The 17,797-nt window shown below is 36.6% G+C and overlaps 1 protein-coding gene and 1 long non-coding RNA gene across 2 annotated transcripts in view; both read right to left on the minus strand.

Annotated features, from left to right (window-relative positions):
- LOC107035897 overlaps positions 1-9,797 on the minus strand; it is a 116,830-nt gene extending 107,033 nt beyond the window's left edge. Inside the window, exons 1-2 of the mRNA XM_015253530.1 lie at positions 9,501-9,797; positions 3,715-5,188 (exon numbers count right to left, since the gene is read on the minus strand). Of these exons, the coding sequence (XP_015109016.1) occupies positions 3,715-5,032 (1,318 nt within the window). The 5' untranslated portion in view covers positions 5,033-5,188; positions 9,501-9,797. The remainder of the gene's footprint in view (positions 1-3,714; positions 5,189-9,500) is intronic.
- Positions 9,798-12,154: 2,357 nt separating this feature from the next.
- LOC107035877 lies at positions 12,155-17,427 on the minus strand. The gene is made up of 2 exons (XR_001460766.2): positions 17,348-17,427; positions 12,155-15,994 (listed from the first exon to the last, which is right to left on the minus strand). It is a non-coding gene; the product is annotated as an uncharacterized LOC107035877 (long non-coding RNA).
- Between the last annotated feature and the right edge of the window lie 370 nt (positions 17,428-17,797).

Consider the following 17,797-nt stretch of genomic DNA (forward strand, 5'->3'; position numbering starts at 1 on the left):
TATAAATAAATAACTCACCAGCTCCATAAAAACTGTTGAACGTTGAAGAATTTTTGATTTTGGAGGCAATAATAAGATAATAAGTCGGCAAATTTCTGTAAGATTTTACTTCTTCGGGAAAAATTACGGGAGAATTTCGTACTCTGTTCGGTGAGGAACCTGAAAATTCACTGAACGTTTCAATTTCTTCTCTTCCATTCCTATAAAAATTTCCGGAAAATAATTCCCCATTGCGGATTACATGAATTGTTCCGTAATTTTTACCGAATATTTCTCTCCGTGTGGAGCATTTCATGAACAATTTGATTCCCAACACGGAGAGAAATAATCAATAAAAATTACGTATCTTTTCCGTAATTCTTATTCAAATTTCTTATTCAATTTGACGGAACTGTCACGGAATTTTTTCCGGAGCGTTCTGTAATTTTTATCTGAATCTCCTGCGAAAAATTACGATACGTCACTTAAATTTTCTGAGTCGATTTCGTAATCGGTGAGTGAATTGTGAGTTCTGTATTTTTTACTGAACATTTCTCTCCGTGAATAAAATTTGAATCTAAAATCTCAAGAATAATGTTGAATGGAGAGATTCCCCGAAAAATTCCCAAATTCAAAAACAAACAAAAGCCCGATAAAAACCAATCATTCGCGACTGTCTGACTCTGGCACGTGATTCAGCCCAGTTGCGTGATCAAGAATGCTTCCACTGATGTCGTGTTAGGTCTCCCAGTAACATTAATCTGTTTGGCCGAGCGCCCAACCCCAGCTGCAATCCCAACAATCCTCTTGCATAAAATACACGTGTACTCATAACAAACCAGTTAAAAACTTTCCATCTAGAATAATTCCCCCAATATTGAACTCCAATCCTTTGAACTCTTTCCCCTCGGCTTCACAACACTCTGGCAACACCACTTCATCCTCATAAAACCGAAATTTTCCTTATTCACCCTAGGAACGTTTTAATATTCTTAAAATGCGTTGAAAAGTTTTATGTTGCCCATAAATATCAGGTGAAGTCGAGGGTGCGAAAGTTTGGTATTAAAACCAAGTGGGGAATATTCATAACTTTAATGCTGAGTAAAAGTTGGTGGATATTTTTTGAAGATGACAACATTGATTGATGACTCTTGTTTAAAGTTTTAGGCGTCGAACGGACGAGTCTCCATCTCAATCAATTGAGCATTCAATTTTCCTGTGAATTTTTCAGCGATTGAAGACATTTTTTAGGAACTGCTACGGATGATTTCATCGAGGGGCTATTCAAATTCTCAATTGAAGGGTAGTTTGGCCTTTATGACCTTAAAACTCTTATGACCCTTGCCTGTATCAGCCGTCTTTCCGCGCGGCCCACTTTCCCCAAACCTACACTAATCACTTTAATAATAACAAACACTTGAAAATTATTAACTGTAATAACCTGACAGATCTTTAACTTCACATAACCCATGGAATTTCATCATCGTCATCCTCATAATCATCCTTGCATTCACATCAACAAACACCCCCTAAAAAACGGCCTTTTGACGTTTTTTGTGATACTTATAACTCAGAAACAAATCCATTAATTGAGATCAATCTAGGCTCATTCTAAAGGGGAAGAAGTATAGTTTCCATGGAAAAAAATTATTCCATTTAATTTAAAATTGAATGAGCCGTTAACATTTTTGAAAAAATCAAAAGGGGCCGTTTTACCCCACTCTACCCTACAATAAAATTTTACAAAAAATTCACCGGATTCGGGATTTTTCAATCTACCACGGATTCATTTTTTAAGAATATCCTAACAACCGTTTTCTCATGAGATGACAAAATCGAGTTCAGGGGGATTCATAAACTGTGTAACACAGCTACACTGTTAGAAAATAAATTAAATTTCATGGATAGTTGACTACAAATTTTCAGGGCAGTGAAACTGAATGCGATTTAGGGGAAAAAATCATGAAATTTCAGGTTTCACTGACAATTCAGTAAAATTCCAAAATTTTAAGTAGCATAAAGACGAGAATTTCTTAATTAATTTGAATTTCCAATCTAACATGAATATTCAGTGCCAAATTACATTGAATTGTCAGTAAAATGTGAACTTTCATTATTTTTATCAGTAGTAATACCACGAGACCTGCAAAATTATCGGATATTTCCCGATTGTTTTGTTGCGCAGCAACGAGAGGGAGAAGTTTTGCAGATTAAAATTTTTGTGCAAAACTTATCCCGATCGTTGATACGGAGGAAAACATGAGGGAAATGTCCGATTAATTTTGAAGGTCGAGTGGTATTCGACGGATTATTTTTGGTAATCGGATCCTTCCCAAACCGACTCATTTTGACTTTCTTCATGACTTTCTTTCACTCCACAGGATAATATTTGACAGTTATTTGGTTAGAGAAACAATTGCAGAGCTAGAGGGAAGTTATCAAAAGCTACAGGGAAATTATCAAAAGCTAGGGGTAAATAACCGCTGTAATTTTAATGGGGAAGTACTTCATGTTATTGAATACTGAACTCTGATTGGCTCAGGGAAGACCAGATCCGATTACCAAGAATAATCAGTAGTAATACCGCACGAGCATCAAAATTATCGGGTATTTCCCGATATCTTCGTTGCAAACAAATGAGGGTGTCAAGTTTTGCAGGTTAAAAAATCCCAAGCGCTAGTGCGAGGGATTTTTCTGCAAAACTTGGCACGATGGTTTGTTTCCAGAGGAGCTTGAGGGAAATCCTCGATTAATTTTGAATCTCGAGAGGTATTTGTCGAATGATGTTTCCTAATCGGATTTTGGCCAAGTAGAGTGCAGTGCCCAACATCAGGAGGTAAATTTGGGAAGATTTGAACAAATTATGTTAATAGAATAACCCCATTTCCATAGACTGTCAAATATAAGATTCTATCGTAAAAAAATGAAGAACTATTGCGAAATATTCAAAAGCTAGGAGGAAATATCTGAAATAAAACTGTCGGGTACCCTCAAATACTGCGCTCTGATTGGTTGAAATCCGGTTGGGAAAAACAATCCCTCTAAATCGCATTCAGTGCTACTGTCCTGAAAATTCAGAATATATTTACCGGAATTTTCTGGCTTTCTATTTATTTTCAGAGAAAACTTGAACTGAAATTTCCAGTTCTCTTTAATTTTTCCACAAAATTCTGAATTTTCAATGACGAAATTCCACGAAATTTCAGTAGTAATTTAATTCGATAAAAATTTCCGAAAAGTGTACCGTAAATTTCGGACAAAAATTTTTAACATGTAGTTGGATTTTTTTGCAATAGCTAAGAAATATTATCAACATTATCTATGAAAAACATGGAGACAATCGTAAGAAAAACCTGTTTTCTAGGAATATACCGTAACCCCCTACGCACGGGGTTGATACCATGTATCGATCCATGAAAATGTGAACGACTCGCTTCATAATTGGATATTTCCAAAACTATGAAAAGCAACTCAACCAAACAAATAACAACGGGAAAAGGAATACTGTAGCTTCAATTACGTATCGGTTTCATAATTTTCCGTTGATTAGAACTCATCGTTGTCTAGCTGTATCGAGCATAAGCACGCTTGGAAACAAAAGGGTCCCGTCTGTTCGGGGTTAATCCCAAATAATCGCTTGAATCTCATCCTCGCAATCACCCTCATGACGATCCTCACATTCACATCAACAAACAACCCCCTCCCCTAATAAAAAAACAAAACTCTAATCCTCACCTCTCCCCCAATCTCGCCTCTTCCGTCTCCGCCGCCTCCTTCCCCTCACCTCAACGATGTCCGAGGACGAGGACTCCCCAGATCTCCAGGGATCACAACTTTTATCCTCACTCCGTCTCCCAACTTGACGACACTTCAGTAGATCGTAAACACGTCTGAAGTAATCCCCAGCCATGTCCCTCCCCGGCCCCTGAGATCCATTGACAATCCCCATTCCCCATCCGTCACCATTATCATCATCACCAGCGTCAACGGCATTCTCATCCCCACCGTCCACAATCCTGAAGGTATTCGACTTCTTGACATTGGAATTCACCCCGAAATCCATCCACCCACGAGCCATGACGCCACCCATACCCTTGGGTATCGAGTTGTACCCAATGTCCTCAAGCTTGGGTTCAACAATCAGATAATTCTCCTGAAGAATCGTCTCGGCTTCGGTGGACGCGTCCTCCTCATCCCGGGATAGATCCCTCACGCGTTCAGCAAATCCATCAGCATCATCATCATCGCTGCTCTCAGCTAGACTCTCGTGGATCCTAGCTGTCCTGGGGATCCACTCCCTCGCAGGACAAGAGATGCTCCTCCCAACCGTCGGAGAACGCTTTTCATCAGGACAGAAACCATTTCTATCAGAATTGATTGAACCCGGGGACAAGTCACTCCTCGTCCGCCTGTAGGACGTCTTCTCCTTTCTCACTTTGTCTGATGACGACAAGGTATTCAACCGAATGTTGGCGTCACTCCGGACCTTCCTCGGCCGGTAGTTCCCCCTCGCACTCCTCCGATTATCCGAATACCGTCTCCTGATCCGCCTCGGTTTATCACTAGGTATATCCGAGTCATTATCATCACTCGGATGTGAATTAGTCCATCTTCTCGGATTATGATCCAAATAAGCGCGCACCCGGTGATATCTGTCGAAGGCGATCTGCTCGTCACTCTTGGCGAGAATTTCCGGGGAGCTCAGGTCCTCCAGGATTTGATGCCTCAGATAATCACCGATTGAGTATCTCCTCTTTTTTTCTGAGCACATACCAGATTTCTGGCGCCGCGGGGCCATCTCCGGAATTAGGGACGTGGAACTGCGACTCTTCCGTTGGGGATTCAATTTCATCTCGGGGGTGGGTTCCAACGGGTCACGGGGGGTGGAATGCAGCGGGAATTTCTCGTAATTGATCAGGATGTGCGGCTCGCAGTGAGATACGTCTTTGAGGCTGTTTGTCAGGGGGTAGATGTGGTCAGCTATTTTCAGCCTCATTATTGTGCCCGGGGGTGAGTCCGTGAAGTACGAAAAATTGCGCTCGGTATTCATCATGCGATTGATTTTTTAATTATTTTTTAGAGTTTTAATATTCACTTCACTGCGGGCAAATTCTTTATTCCCCTGGATTAGTCTGTGAAACTAGTTATTCGCTGGATTTTGTAGAAAAAAGATGTTAAATCAGTCTCATCGTCGGTTAAACTCTCGGTTCTACGTACAGTAATCAGAGGATAAAAAATCAAATGGATTGGGGGAGAAATAATAAGTTTCTTTTGGGAAAATCCTTCTATTGACTCGCAGTTGCCTCTATATGGATAAATATATACTGTTGCGAATTCAATTTACGATTCGCTTTTGCTCTTTCTCTTTGACGAAAGACTGCTTTTGCCATTTTGACGTTCGTATCTTCGGTTTCTTCTGATATTATCCTTTATTCTTTTATTATTTTCATTAAACGTCTTTTCTTTGATCTAACAGTATGGGTCTCTTCGTTTGAACTTCGACAATTATTAGGATGTCAAATAGGGAAATGCCATATACAGGGTGATGTCAGCACGTTGTTTAACCCTAGCTTGGTCACCATAGGAGGGAAACGCCGCAGAAGGTCGATTTATTTTCTTACCATTGACTGGCTGCACGGAAAAAAATAAATCGGTAAAAGTCTTGGGATCGCAAGGAATTTCCCGAAGATTCCAAAAAGCTTCATTGTTCTTCGTGCATGAAAAATGGGGATCTTCGGGAAACTCCTTGCGATCGCAAGACTTTTACCGATTTATTTTTCTCCGTGTGAGCGGAAAAATACTAAAAAATTGGAATGCGTCAATTCAAGTGTCTAGAAAATTATAATATTTTTCAAAATTATTTATATCCACAATTTATGAAGAAAAAAAATTATTTCTAACAGACGGGCAATTTTTTCCCATGTTAAATGAAATTGCCCGTTGTGCGACGTTGCCGAAGTCTCGCTAAACGCGCCCGGGCAGTATAGAGTGAATTCGGCAACGCTCGAGCCTAAATAACACGGCGGCGATTCCCTGCGGAGGTGACCAAAATCGCAAGTTCTCATATGGTGACCAACTAGGGTTAAGAAATTGTGAGAAAATATAGAATGGAGAATCGGTAATTCAATGCCATAAATATTATGAAATTACGATAATAAATTTTTGAATAGCAAGCGTTAGAATTTTCTGCCTAAAATTTGTAAACAATGTGTTGACGTCACCCTGTATTACTATAGGAGTTCTGTTTGAATTCTATTACTAAAAAGAGAAAAGAAAGCGGATGAAAAATGAAATAGATTGCGACATAACAAGTTTTTGTCCGAGCAAAGCGAGATTAGAATCGCGGTTTTCGGGCCCAATAACGTAAAATATTGTATGTCATACGGCCTTGAAAGCATTATGTGACTCATGGGATCATAATCCTCGCCGTCGGCTCGTATTATAAAGTCACATTCGTCAGATAATACTTCATCTCGCCTGACATATAATATACTATTTTTGTAAAGTCCTTCTACTAACTCGCAGTTGCCTCTGTGGAAAAATATATACTGTAGCAAATTCAGTTTACGGTTCTCTTTTTCGTCTTTCTCTTTGATAAAACCCTGCTTCTACCATTTTAACTTTAATACCGTCGATTTCTCCTGCGATTATCCTTAAATCGTTTATTAATTTTATTAAACGTCTTCTTTCATGTAACATCATCGATATCTTCTTTTGAATCGCGACAATTATTAGGATGTCATATAGTGCAATGTCATATATTTCTACTGGAGTTCTGTTTGAATTCAATTACTAGAAAAAAAAGAGAAGTCGAAAAGAAAGAGGGGATGAAAAACGAAATAGATTACGAGACAAATGACAATTTTTTTTGTGAAATCGTTCTATTAACTCGCAGTTACCTCTATGGAAAAATATATACTGATGCGAATTCAATTTACGATTCTCTTTTTTCTCTTTCTCTTTGGCGGAAGACGGATTCTGCCATTTTGACGTTAGTATCTTCGGTTTCTTCTGCCATTATCCTTTTTTCTATTATTATTTTCATTGAACGTCGTTTCTTTCATCTTTCATCTCTTTCATCTAACATTATCGATCTCTTCTTTTGAACTGCGACAGTTATTAGGATGTCACATAGTGCAATGTCGTATATTTCTATTGGAGTTCTGTTTGAATTCTATTACGAAAAAGAAAGAGAAAAAGAAAAGAAAAAGAGGATAAAAATGGTGCATTTCGTCATTAGGTGGAACAAAACTTTTCTGGCGAATATGAGTTTACCTGAGCCGAAGGCGAGGATTTTTGTCATAACGGACGCTGCGTGAATCATTACATATGGACGGAATGACAAAAATGAAACAGATTGCGAGACAAATAGCAAGTTTTTTTTACCAACTCGAAGTAGTTTCTATGGAAAAATATCTATAGTTGCAAATTCGATTGATGATTTTCTTTTTTCTATTTCTCTTTGACGAAAGACTGCTTCTTCCGCTTTTACGTTTGTATTTTTGGTTTCTCCTGAGAGGATGAAAAATGAAATGGATGGCGAAAGATATAATAAGGTCCTCTTGGGAAAATCCTCATATTAACTCGCAGTTGCCTCTATAGAAAAACATATACAGTTGCAAATTCGATTTACGATTCTCTTTTTATTTTTTTCTCCATTTCTCTTTGACGATAGACTACTTCTTCCATTCTTACGTTAGTATCTTCGTCTACTCTTATAAGAGTACAAAATAATATATTATTTGGAATTATTTAATAGTATTTCATCATGTTTTTATATTAAATTTGCTCATACGTGCACTGAGTCTCGTAGGGCTACGTCTTTGAAGAACAGTTTCGATTCCCGGCTGGGTGAAGCGGAAATTTTTTCTCTCTAAATTCTAATTCTCTTAGAATTTTTTTAGTTACCAATGATGAATAATAAATTAATAAGTAAGCGATGAAGTAAATTCCGAAATCCTTCGGTTTTCAAACAGACCTGACGTGTCTTTAACGCTTTTGGGTATTAATTTTACCAAAAATCTATTTAAAAAATTACACAATAAAGTTGTGTAATCTGCAGTAGAGTTGGCGCAAACAACAATGGAATTAGTAGTAGTATGCTTTCATTCCGAATCCCCTGACATAAAAGGACTTTCGTTCCATTATACAGAAAATGAAAAAAACTACGAGTTCATAAAACGAAGAGTTAACGTAAAAGAAGATAAAGATAAAAAGAATAAAAACGATAAAAGAAATATTTATTTAATAGAGTTTCAACAGAACTACGATGAAATTTCTTGGTAGGAACGAAAAAAAAAATGCCAATAATGAATAATAAATAAGTACCTAAACAATGAAGTAAAGGCCCAAATCCTTCTGCTTTCAAACAGACCCGACATGCCTTTAACGCTTTTGGATATTCATTTTACCGAAAATTTACTAAAAAATGTCACAGTAAAGTTGCATACTCTGCAATAGAATTGGCGCGAAGAACCGATGGAATTAATAGTATTAGTATGTTTTTATTCCGATTCCCTAGATACAAAAGACTTTTCGTTCGTTTATCCATACAATAAATTTTTAAAAACTATGGGTCCATAAAACAAAGAGTCAAACTAAACAACAACAAAAATAATAATAGAATTATTTAATAGAATTTCAACAGAGCTCCGATAAAATTTCTTGAAAGGGCCGGAAAAACAATTACTAATAATTAATAATAAATAAGTACCTAAACAATGAAGAAAATGCCGAAATCCTTTTGTTTTCAAACATATCTGACATGCTTTTACCACTTTTCAATATGCATTTTGCTAAAATCCTATCGAAAAATTACATTTCATCACGCTGTGGCAAAAAGTGAACTTTTCGGCACGCTCCGCGTGCCTAAAAGTCCAATTTCCGCCACATTGTGATGAAAAATATTGTTCGTAACTCGTGAAAAAATGTTTTTTAGCTCGTGGGATTATATCACTCGCCTTCGGCTCGTGATATAAACCTCCCATTCGCCAAAAAACACTTTTTTGCACTCGTTACGAAATATACTACAGTAAAGTCGCATAATCTGCAATAGAATTGGCGCGAAGAACTAATGGAAATGATAGTATTAGTATGTTTTCATTCCGATTCCCTAGATACAAAAGAACTTTCGTTCCATTATCCATACAATAAATTTAAAACAACTATGGGTCCATAAAACGAAGAGTCAAACTAAAAAAAAAATAAACATAATAATAGAATTATTTACTTGAATTTCAACAGAACTCCGGTAGAATTACTTGAAAGGGCCGTTTTTTCTATCAAATTTTTCCATACGTACATTCACTGTCACAGGGCTACGTCTCAGCGTACGTTCAGTATCGCCAGTTGCCGATAATGAATAATAAATGAATAAGTAAATAATGAAGTGAATCCCGAAATTCTTCTGTTCCCGAACTCTTCCGACATGCCTTTAACGCTTTTAGATATTAATTTCACCATTTACAATCTCACTATAATTCATTAGAAGGATCTTCCCAAAAAAAAAAAAATTTTCCCACCGTCTTTATCACTTTTATTGTCTTGTTGGGCGTACACTTGCACTCGGAACGTAGCACTTTAGGACTGACTTGTCGAGTTTACGTAAACTGGGGATTGTAAACTTGGCAGAATTTCATGAAGAATGTTGAGGGGCAGAGGGGGCAACATTGGACAAACGGTTGAGAATTTTCAGTGGTATGCGAGACCCGGATTTTTTACTGAGATGCTAAGGGGCTTCCGAAGAATGGGGAATATGATTCAAGATGCTTGAGACGAGTTTGAAATTTTTGGGATTTAAGGGGAATTGTTGTGCTGGTCGTATTGTTCGGGGGGGAAAAGCTCAACTGTCAGTGATTGTGGGGAGCGTCGGGAGAGAGACTCGTCGGCGGCGTCCGTCTGCGGACCCTGGGTGACATCATACCGTGGACCAAAATAGATTTTTGGGGGCGGGGGGAGGACTGAGGTATTCCGGCATGTGGGATGCATTACACATCGGAGTGTCCCATATCTTGAGGAGAGAAGAAAAAGGAGATTTAAATGCTTAATTGGGTGCAAATTTTTTCGCACAGTTTTTAATCATTTTTTAAATTTTTGGGTTCGAATTTGTCTTTTTTTTGTGTTTGTTTCGGGCTAATTTCGATGATAAATGTAGACTTTGTAGAATTTTGAAATTTCTGTTTTTTAAAGATTTTTATTTCCAATCTCTCAGCAAAACCCACGGGATTTAGTGTATTTATTTCTGTAAATTAGTGTCTTCGACGTCTGAATGCTCTTGAAAATCATCGGGAACTCGTGCCAAGTAAACACGTACGCATTCGAATTGAAATACAGCGTCACAAGGTCGTTGATTCAGAAGAAACTTGATCCAATTAGATGCCCCCGCAAACCCCCTAATTACGTCGATCGAGCTACCTTCATTAATGTCATCCAATCTTGTTAATTTATAATTGACCTTAACTCCATCACCGATAATGAACCACTTAGTTTTTACACATCATGGAAACCCACTCCTCAATTATATTCAATGTAAAAAAATATCGGTATTAAATTGGCAGAAGAGGAGATGAATATGAATATTGAATCCACATTATTTCGAGAATATTTAAAAAAACTGATCGATTTATAACGAATGCAATTTCAACTGATTAATTTTAACGATGTTTGCTTCCGAATGAAAGCATTGTCTTTGTGAAATTCGAAATTTCTGATTTTCTGTATCAGGATGATTAATTTTGGATTCAGGAGTTTGAATATGATTTTTATGTCATAGGTGCCCAGAATCACGGGATTCTGGGCCCTATGACATAAAATAGTATACGAAACTCGTGCGTAATGGTGTTTTTTGACTCGTGGGATTGTAAAACTCGCCTTCGGCTCATTTTACAACTTCCCACGAGCCAAACAACCCATTACGCATTTGTTGCGTAATATACTATTTTAGACCATGTCTGCTGTATGTATAAAGAATGTGTGTGTATATGATCAATCGTTTTTCGACGATAACTGAAAATAGTATATTTCGTAACGAGTGCAAAAAACATTTTTTCCCGAGTTACGAACAATATTTTCCGTCACAATGTGGCGGAAATTGGACTTTTAGGCACGTGGAGCGTGCCGAAAAGTTCACTTTTCGTCACAGCGTGATGAAAAATAATTGTTTCAATGAATCCAGATGTGATTTGAAATATTCTTCCCAATGCCATTTTCACCAAGTCTGATCATGAGATTGATTGCCTCATCTGTTGTTGAACAAAATTTATTTTTATGGCACTTCCCTAAAAAGTGCCCTTTTCAAAACGGTTTAGTGTGCGTAAAGCGGTTATTTTCCGCACGGTGTGCCTAAGGCGATGAATCCTCATTCAATTTTTACGACAATTATAAATTTTGTGAACCTTCTGACCCTTGAGACCATCATGAACCTGATGATCCATATTCCCTCGATCGCAGCTAAAGATGACTAAATAATTGTTACGAATATTCCCTCTAAAAACGCCAAAATCACCTGATTAAATCTCCACCATCGATAACGAGCCACTTACTTTTTACACATCTTGGAAACCGATTTATCAATTCTGTATCAATGTAAGAAAATCTGTATTAAATTGGCAGAAGAGGCGATGAATATGACGAATTTAATGCATATTATTTCGGGAATATCTCAAAAACTGATCGATTTAGAACAAATATAATTGTAACTCAGGAATTTAAACGTGATTTTATCATTTATAAACTACAAAATTAATTTTGATGTTTGCAGAAATGATGTTTATGGTGTTTCCACGGGTTTATAATGTTTAGAAGGGTCATAAGGGCCAGATGGGAATTACAGAGGCAAATGCAAGTTAAACATCATGAGATAAACATGTTCATGATATTTGACCCTTATTTAATTCTTACGACACTTATAAATATTATGAACGTTCTCACCCGTAACCATCATGACTCTCATTCGATTAATCACAGCCGAAGTTTATCATATATTCATTACAAATATTCCCCCCCCCCCTTCCAAAAAAACATTAAAAACCACTTGTTTACGGTAGCATATAAAACCATAATTTATTCAGCAGATGAAATTCAATCAATTATAAATGTACAGCAACATCTCCCGCATCCTCATATTCTGAATCAATAAATGAGGAAGAAAAAAAATGAATGAAGAAACAAGAGTTGATCAGCTTACAACAGTGAATAACAAATTCTTATTTTTGTCCAGCAACATACGTAATTATTGTAACATCATTCGATATACAATTCGTCCTAGAAATAATCTAACTCGCAGGAACTCAATTCAAGCATTAGTCCTCATAGCGTCAATTGATAATCATTATTCAATTATCCTATCTAATTTTTGTATAATATAAAATTGCCATTTTCAATGTTTACCACTCCATGGTTACCTCATCTATCATGTAATAATACTTATCACCTCGTTTTAAACATTTTCCATTTCACATTGGAACATAGAACGATTACATTCTGCCTAATTCTCCATAAACAATGATTTTTATATAATATATGGAATCGATACAATAACACTCTGCTCTTACGTCATATAAAAATTGCACGTTCGAAGGCTTCATTGCAATAGAGGGGGGTAAATAAAGAGAAATCTTTTTTTCCAACTATCTACTGGAAACGGTGATATACATCTGCTAAATTACTGTATCCATGGGTCCCAATGTAACAAATACTCAACAAAATACCATTCATCTCGCTCTTTAGGATGAATCTAAAGTTTCTCTAACTTTCCATTTCAACTATTGTGCTCTTCCAACGCTCCTCAATAACGGTATAATTTTTCTTTTTCATCTAGAAGACAGTAAATATTCGTCGGAAGGATAAAGTGAATGCTTTATCCTATTATTCGACGCAAGAACAGCCTTCAAAGTTTAGTTTTAGGCCCAAGAGTTTATACTCTTTAAATTTATTGATATTTTTCGAACTTGAGGCACATTGATCTTCATCATCACCTCCAGGAGATTAATGTGCTTTGCTATGTAAAAATATCCATAACTTTCGGCGGGAAATTGTTTCAAAAATTTGGAAAATTGGCGGCATTCTGTTACGCCCTCAATAGGAAATTTGCATGAATTTTTTTTCAATTTCTCAAGTTTGGGACTTGAATAATTCACTTTTCATTCACAAACGTTTGAAATATTGCTCGTTAATTAATAATTAATTGTTAAAAGTTGAAGATTTCAAACGCTTTGAAATTGCTAATGACGTTACACAGACGGTCGAGCGCTGAACTAATGACAGAATAGCTTGAGCAGACTTAACTCAATTCTGAGGTGCGCCTCGGCCAATAGAGGACGATAAGGCCCCACTCTCTTCTTTTTCGGCCAATGAAACGTTACCTGACCGTCTTTGTGACGTCATAACCGAAAAATTGATCTCGAAAACGATTGATTTTCAATTAATTATCACAAGACATCGAGCAATAGTTCTCCATAGTTTTAGCCGTTTAGTTGTCCATATGTTACGAGGAATGTGTGAATCGGGGAATTAGAAAGAATTGTGCTTCATGTAAGGTCCCTATTGAGAAATCTATATCAATGCTTGGTAGAAACATAGGTGATTCATTGAAGCGAGAATTCAAAGAAATCATTGAATGAAGCTTCGAGTTTTTCTGATACAAACGTAGTACGAAGTCTAAGAGGCATTAACGAATGAAAAAGGGGAGGGAAGAATCAGAAATATAACTTAAGGGAGACACTATTGAGATTTGAAAGTTTTACAATAAAAAAATGGCCTCTGTGAGATTTTTCTCACATATGTAGTCACTAAAAAAATATATTTTGACCCAGCTACGCCCACTCAATCTGGCAGGGCATTTAAAAAAACGGAATAACCCGATTTTGCCCTTTGAAGGTTAATCGGATCAAAGCAAGTTGACTAACTCGAATTTTTCGTATTTCGTTATTTTTTCGATTTCCGGGTGATTAAAATCAGAAATTTTTAGATTAAAATCTAAAAATCATCCGATTCGAATTTCCATCTATAGCTTTGTTTATTCCAGTGTTCTGAACATTGTGTATCGATTTCAAGACAATCGGAATACTTTTCCTCACTTTGTAGACTTTCAAAGGGCAAAATCGTTTTTATTTTTTTTTAATTCGCCGCCATAGTGGACGGGTGTAGATGGGTCAAAATATATTTTTTTAGGGACTACACATGTGAGAAAAATCTCACAAAGGTCATTTTGTTATTTCAGGACTTTCAAATTTCAGTAGTGTAACCCCTTAAGAAATGGTTATTTGTAAAGGGGCTGGATGGAACGAATCGAAAGTGATCTGAAGAGGACAAATAATTTCAATCAACATTCAAAAATTACGAAGAGATAGTAAATGTGGGTGCCGCCATCTTGCGCCTTTTGTCAGAAGAGGTTTTAAAAAAAATGGCGGCGCCCCCATCTTGTATTTTCAAATATTCCTTAAAATTATTTATCCTCTTCAGATCACCCTCTACTAATTTCATCTGGTTCCTGTAAAAAGAACAATTTTTTACGCTACTTCGCCTGTTTTTTCGTCCCCTTTTGGCTGAGAATTTATGACGCTAAATTTTCGTCGTATTTCGGTAGTTTTTTTCACTTCTCAGGTTTCTAAAAGAAGATTTGAATCTTGGAAACATAAAACACTTTAGTAAATATAAAGACGTGTTCCATCGCTTGTTTATTTCAGACAGAAGCAAATTTTTTTGAATTGATTCAAAGTAGAAAAAAATTTCGACTGTCTGCTAGATGAATACGCAGTCTTGAAAAATATTTGTTTTTCTCTTCGATATTGTGGATATCATAAATATATCATACGTTAGAAGGTATATAAATATATGAATCCTCAAAACTCGACCAGAAACACATAACATATTTTGCCGATGGACTTTAAACCTCAGGAACACGTCAAAATGATTGAGTTAAAAAAAACGCCCGGTTGAGTCTCCAAATAGACACGCGAAAAACAAGGCTATTAGCATTTAGTCAAGACTTCACCATGAACTTCATAAATAATACATTTTGAGGTGAAAATAATTCACAAGGTTGATATGAATTTCACAATAGTACGAATGGAAGTTAAGGTGCCACTTATCCACCTCCTTCGCCAATTTTAATGCGTTCAACCCCCAAATGAGTTACAAATAACTAACAAAAAAACATATTTTTTAAAAAATTAAGTTAATTTTGTGATTTTAGAAAAGAAGAATTTTAGAGAATTCTTTATCTCGATAAAGAATTTTCTCAAATCAGGTGCCCAATTAAAGGAATTATTCTCAACTCAATATCCAAAATATTCGATCTAATTTGATATTTTTAAAGCCTTTAAAAAAAAGAAAAAAAAAGTAATTTGTGGAAATGTTGAAATTTCAATGTTTTTTGAATGGAAAAATGTTCGTGTTGAAAGCAGGGCTTGTACTTTAGATTATGAGTTGAGATTTTATACAGATATTTTTAGTTATTTGAATCTCATCTAGGAGTTGAACGCATTAAAATTAACCGAAGAAGCGGTCAAGTGATACTTTAATGGAAATATGTAACTTTTATCAATAATATCGAAATAATTTCGACGATTTTGTTGAGTTACCTCTGTTCCTTCAGGACCTTTCGAGTTATGCACCACCAGTCATCCACCTTTAATTACATCTTTATGTAGTTTATGGAGTACTAAGTATCTTGTCCAATAACTATCGTGCCCACGTTTGCTTTTATATCAATCGATAACTAAAACTAATGTCTCAGAGAGCAGTTTTCTCGAAGGGAAAATCATAACAGAGGTAGATAATGATATTTATGTCCTTAGTCCGTGTCTGGATTCGTCTCTAAGTAACAATTGTTCTCATTTTGTTGGGTAGGGGTTGAATTCTGAAAAACACGGGGTTTACGAAATGAGCCTAGTGTGCATGATAACTACACTTTAAGGTAAAATACGTAGGGGGGCTTGAGGAAGGGAGGCGGAGTGATTTTAGACGTTGATGTACCTGGTGTCGATTTCAAAGGGCTCGTGTGAACTTGAGACTCCTGAAACAGAGGAAAGAGGGACAAATGTTATTTCTTAAAGTAGTATAAACGTAAATAAATTTTATAGTACATTTCAGGACGAGTGCGATGAGGTTTTCACTCGCGTTGCAGTTGGCGTTCAAGCCGAAGGCGATTTACTATATTAGCAAAAATAACTATACTCTATGCAATATAAGAGCAATTTTTTACTCGTTTTCTTTCAGGATTTCGAATTTGTTTATCTACGTTACACTTAACGGCTCACGTGGAGTTTGGATATTCTACTTTAAAAGGCTGAGCTCTCGCGCACCTCTATGACGTGAGAATAGACAAATGATGCGACAGGTTTCCGAGGAATTACGTCATGGCATGTGTGCGGCTTTTAAATAAGGATAGATGACCGAAGGGAGAGAATTATTAAAAAAATTTCCGACAAATTATTTTAGAAAGATTTATGGGACGAAGGGATTTAAGAAATTTTCGAAAATGCTTCCTTTGTGAAGAGTTTTATAAATCTTCATGACGAAAATGACCTTTGGGAACTTTCGAACTCATTCTTCTTTATCAAATCATCTTATCGATTGTCGATGAGTCTGCGATAATATCGATGAGTCTTAAATAAGTTATGAGAAGACCTTTTTCACGAAAAAATTGATCAGTTTCAAGATTACAAGCTTAAAAAGTTTTAGAGAGTTTCAAAATGTTGAAAGACAATTTTTTCAATACCTTTTTTGAGAAGAATTTCATAAATTATCGAAAGAGATTCTCTGATGTGTTTAGAATACATCCTCATAAACTTAGTAGTTTTGTAGATCTTTGTGAAACATAAGCGTTCAAAACTCATTCTCCTTTGTGAAATCATCTAAAAAATGAGTTCCTCTTGACATTTTCTCTGTTAAACACTCCTCAAGACTGTCAATTAACTAGAGATTTTGAAACCCGATGAGAAATTTCTCATTATCATAAACATCATCAAAACAATCCGCAATTTTTCTTTTACAAATTATTTTGCAAATATCTCTCGAACAAAGAAAAGGAACCAATTCCATAGGTTGTGAAGGAAGGTCTCTGATATATTTCTATAAACTTAGTATTCCCTCATGGCATAATGAAAAAAGTATTTAAAACTGTCAGTCATCCTTTCTTCCAAAATCAACTCGACAATGACTTCGAAAAAGTTATAAAACAATTTTTCTCCGAAAAATGTCTTCAGTTCTTAAACAAATTCTCTTGAAATTCTCTCCTGGAGCCAATCATTATGATAAATCAACTATAAACAATATTCCTAACAATGTTCTCATAAACTCCATTAAAAACTCTCAATATTATCACACGGTTTCAGCGGCAACAATAAAATAACAAAAAAAAACAAACCTTTTTCCCCTTCTTGCAGTCCTCATTCCGTTCCCCGAAGCTCTCCTTCCTCTTCACCTCCTCATAAACATCAACAATCCCCCCTCCACCCCCGTCACTCCCCCCAGGTCTGCCAGGCGCCCTCCTCTTGACCTTCACGCCTCCGCCCCCCTGGATCACCGTGTGCCCCCCATCAAACTTGACAGACTTCTTCTTTCTCCCACTCCTCACCCCCACATCACTCCCCAATTGTTCACCAATCTCCTTCCTCAAAATAACAGTACAGCCCATCTCCTCACTGCTCCCCCCAACCCTAAACCTCGGTGAATTGCCCCTCCCCCCAACCCCCTCCCAATTCATTCCCCCAACCCCATCACAATCCCGACATTTAGAATAATCACTGGTCACATTAACACTAATCTCATAATTCCTGACAAAGCTCCTAACCCTCCCCGGAGTTATTCCATCCAT

The sequence above is a fragment of the Diachasma alloeum genome, unplaced genomic scaffold (genome assembly GCF_001412515.2).
Source record: "Diachasma alloeum isolate Michigan unplaced genomic scaffold, Dall2.0 Dall_scaffold_00201, whole genome shotgun sequence".
Lineage (NCBI taxonomy): Eukaryota > Metazoa > Arthropoda > Insecta > Hymenoptera > Braconidae > Diachasma > Diachasma alloeum.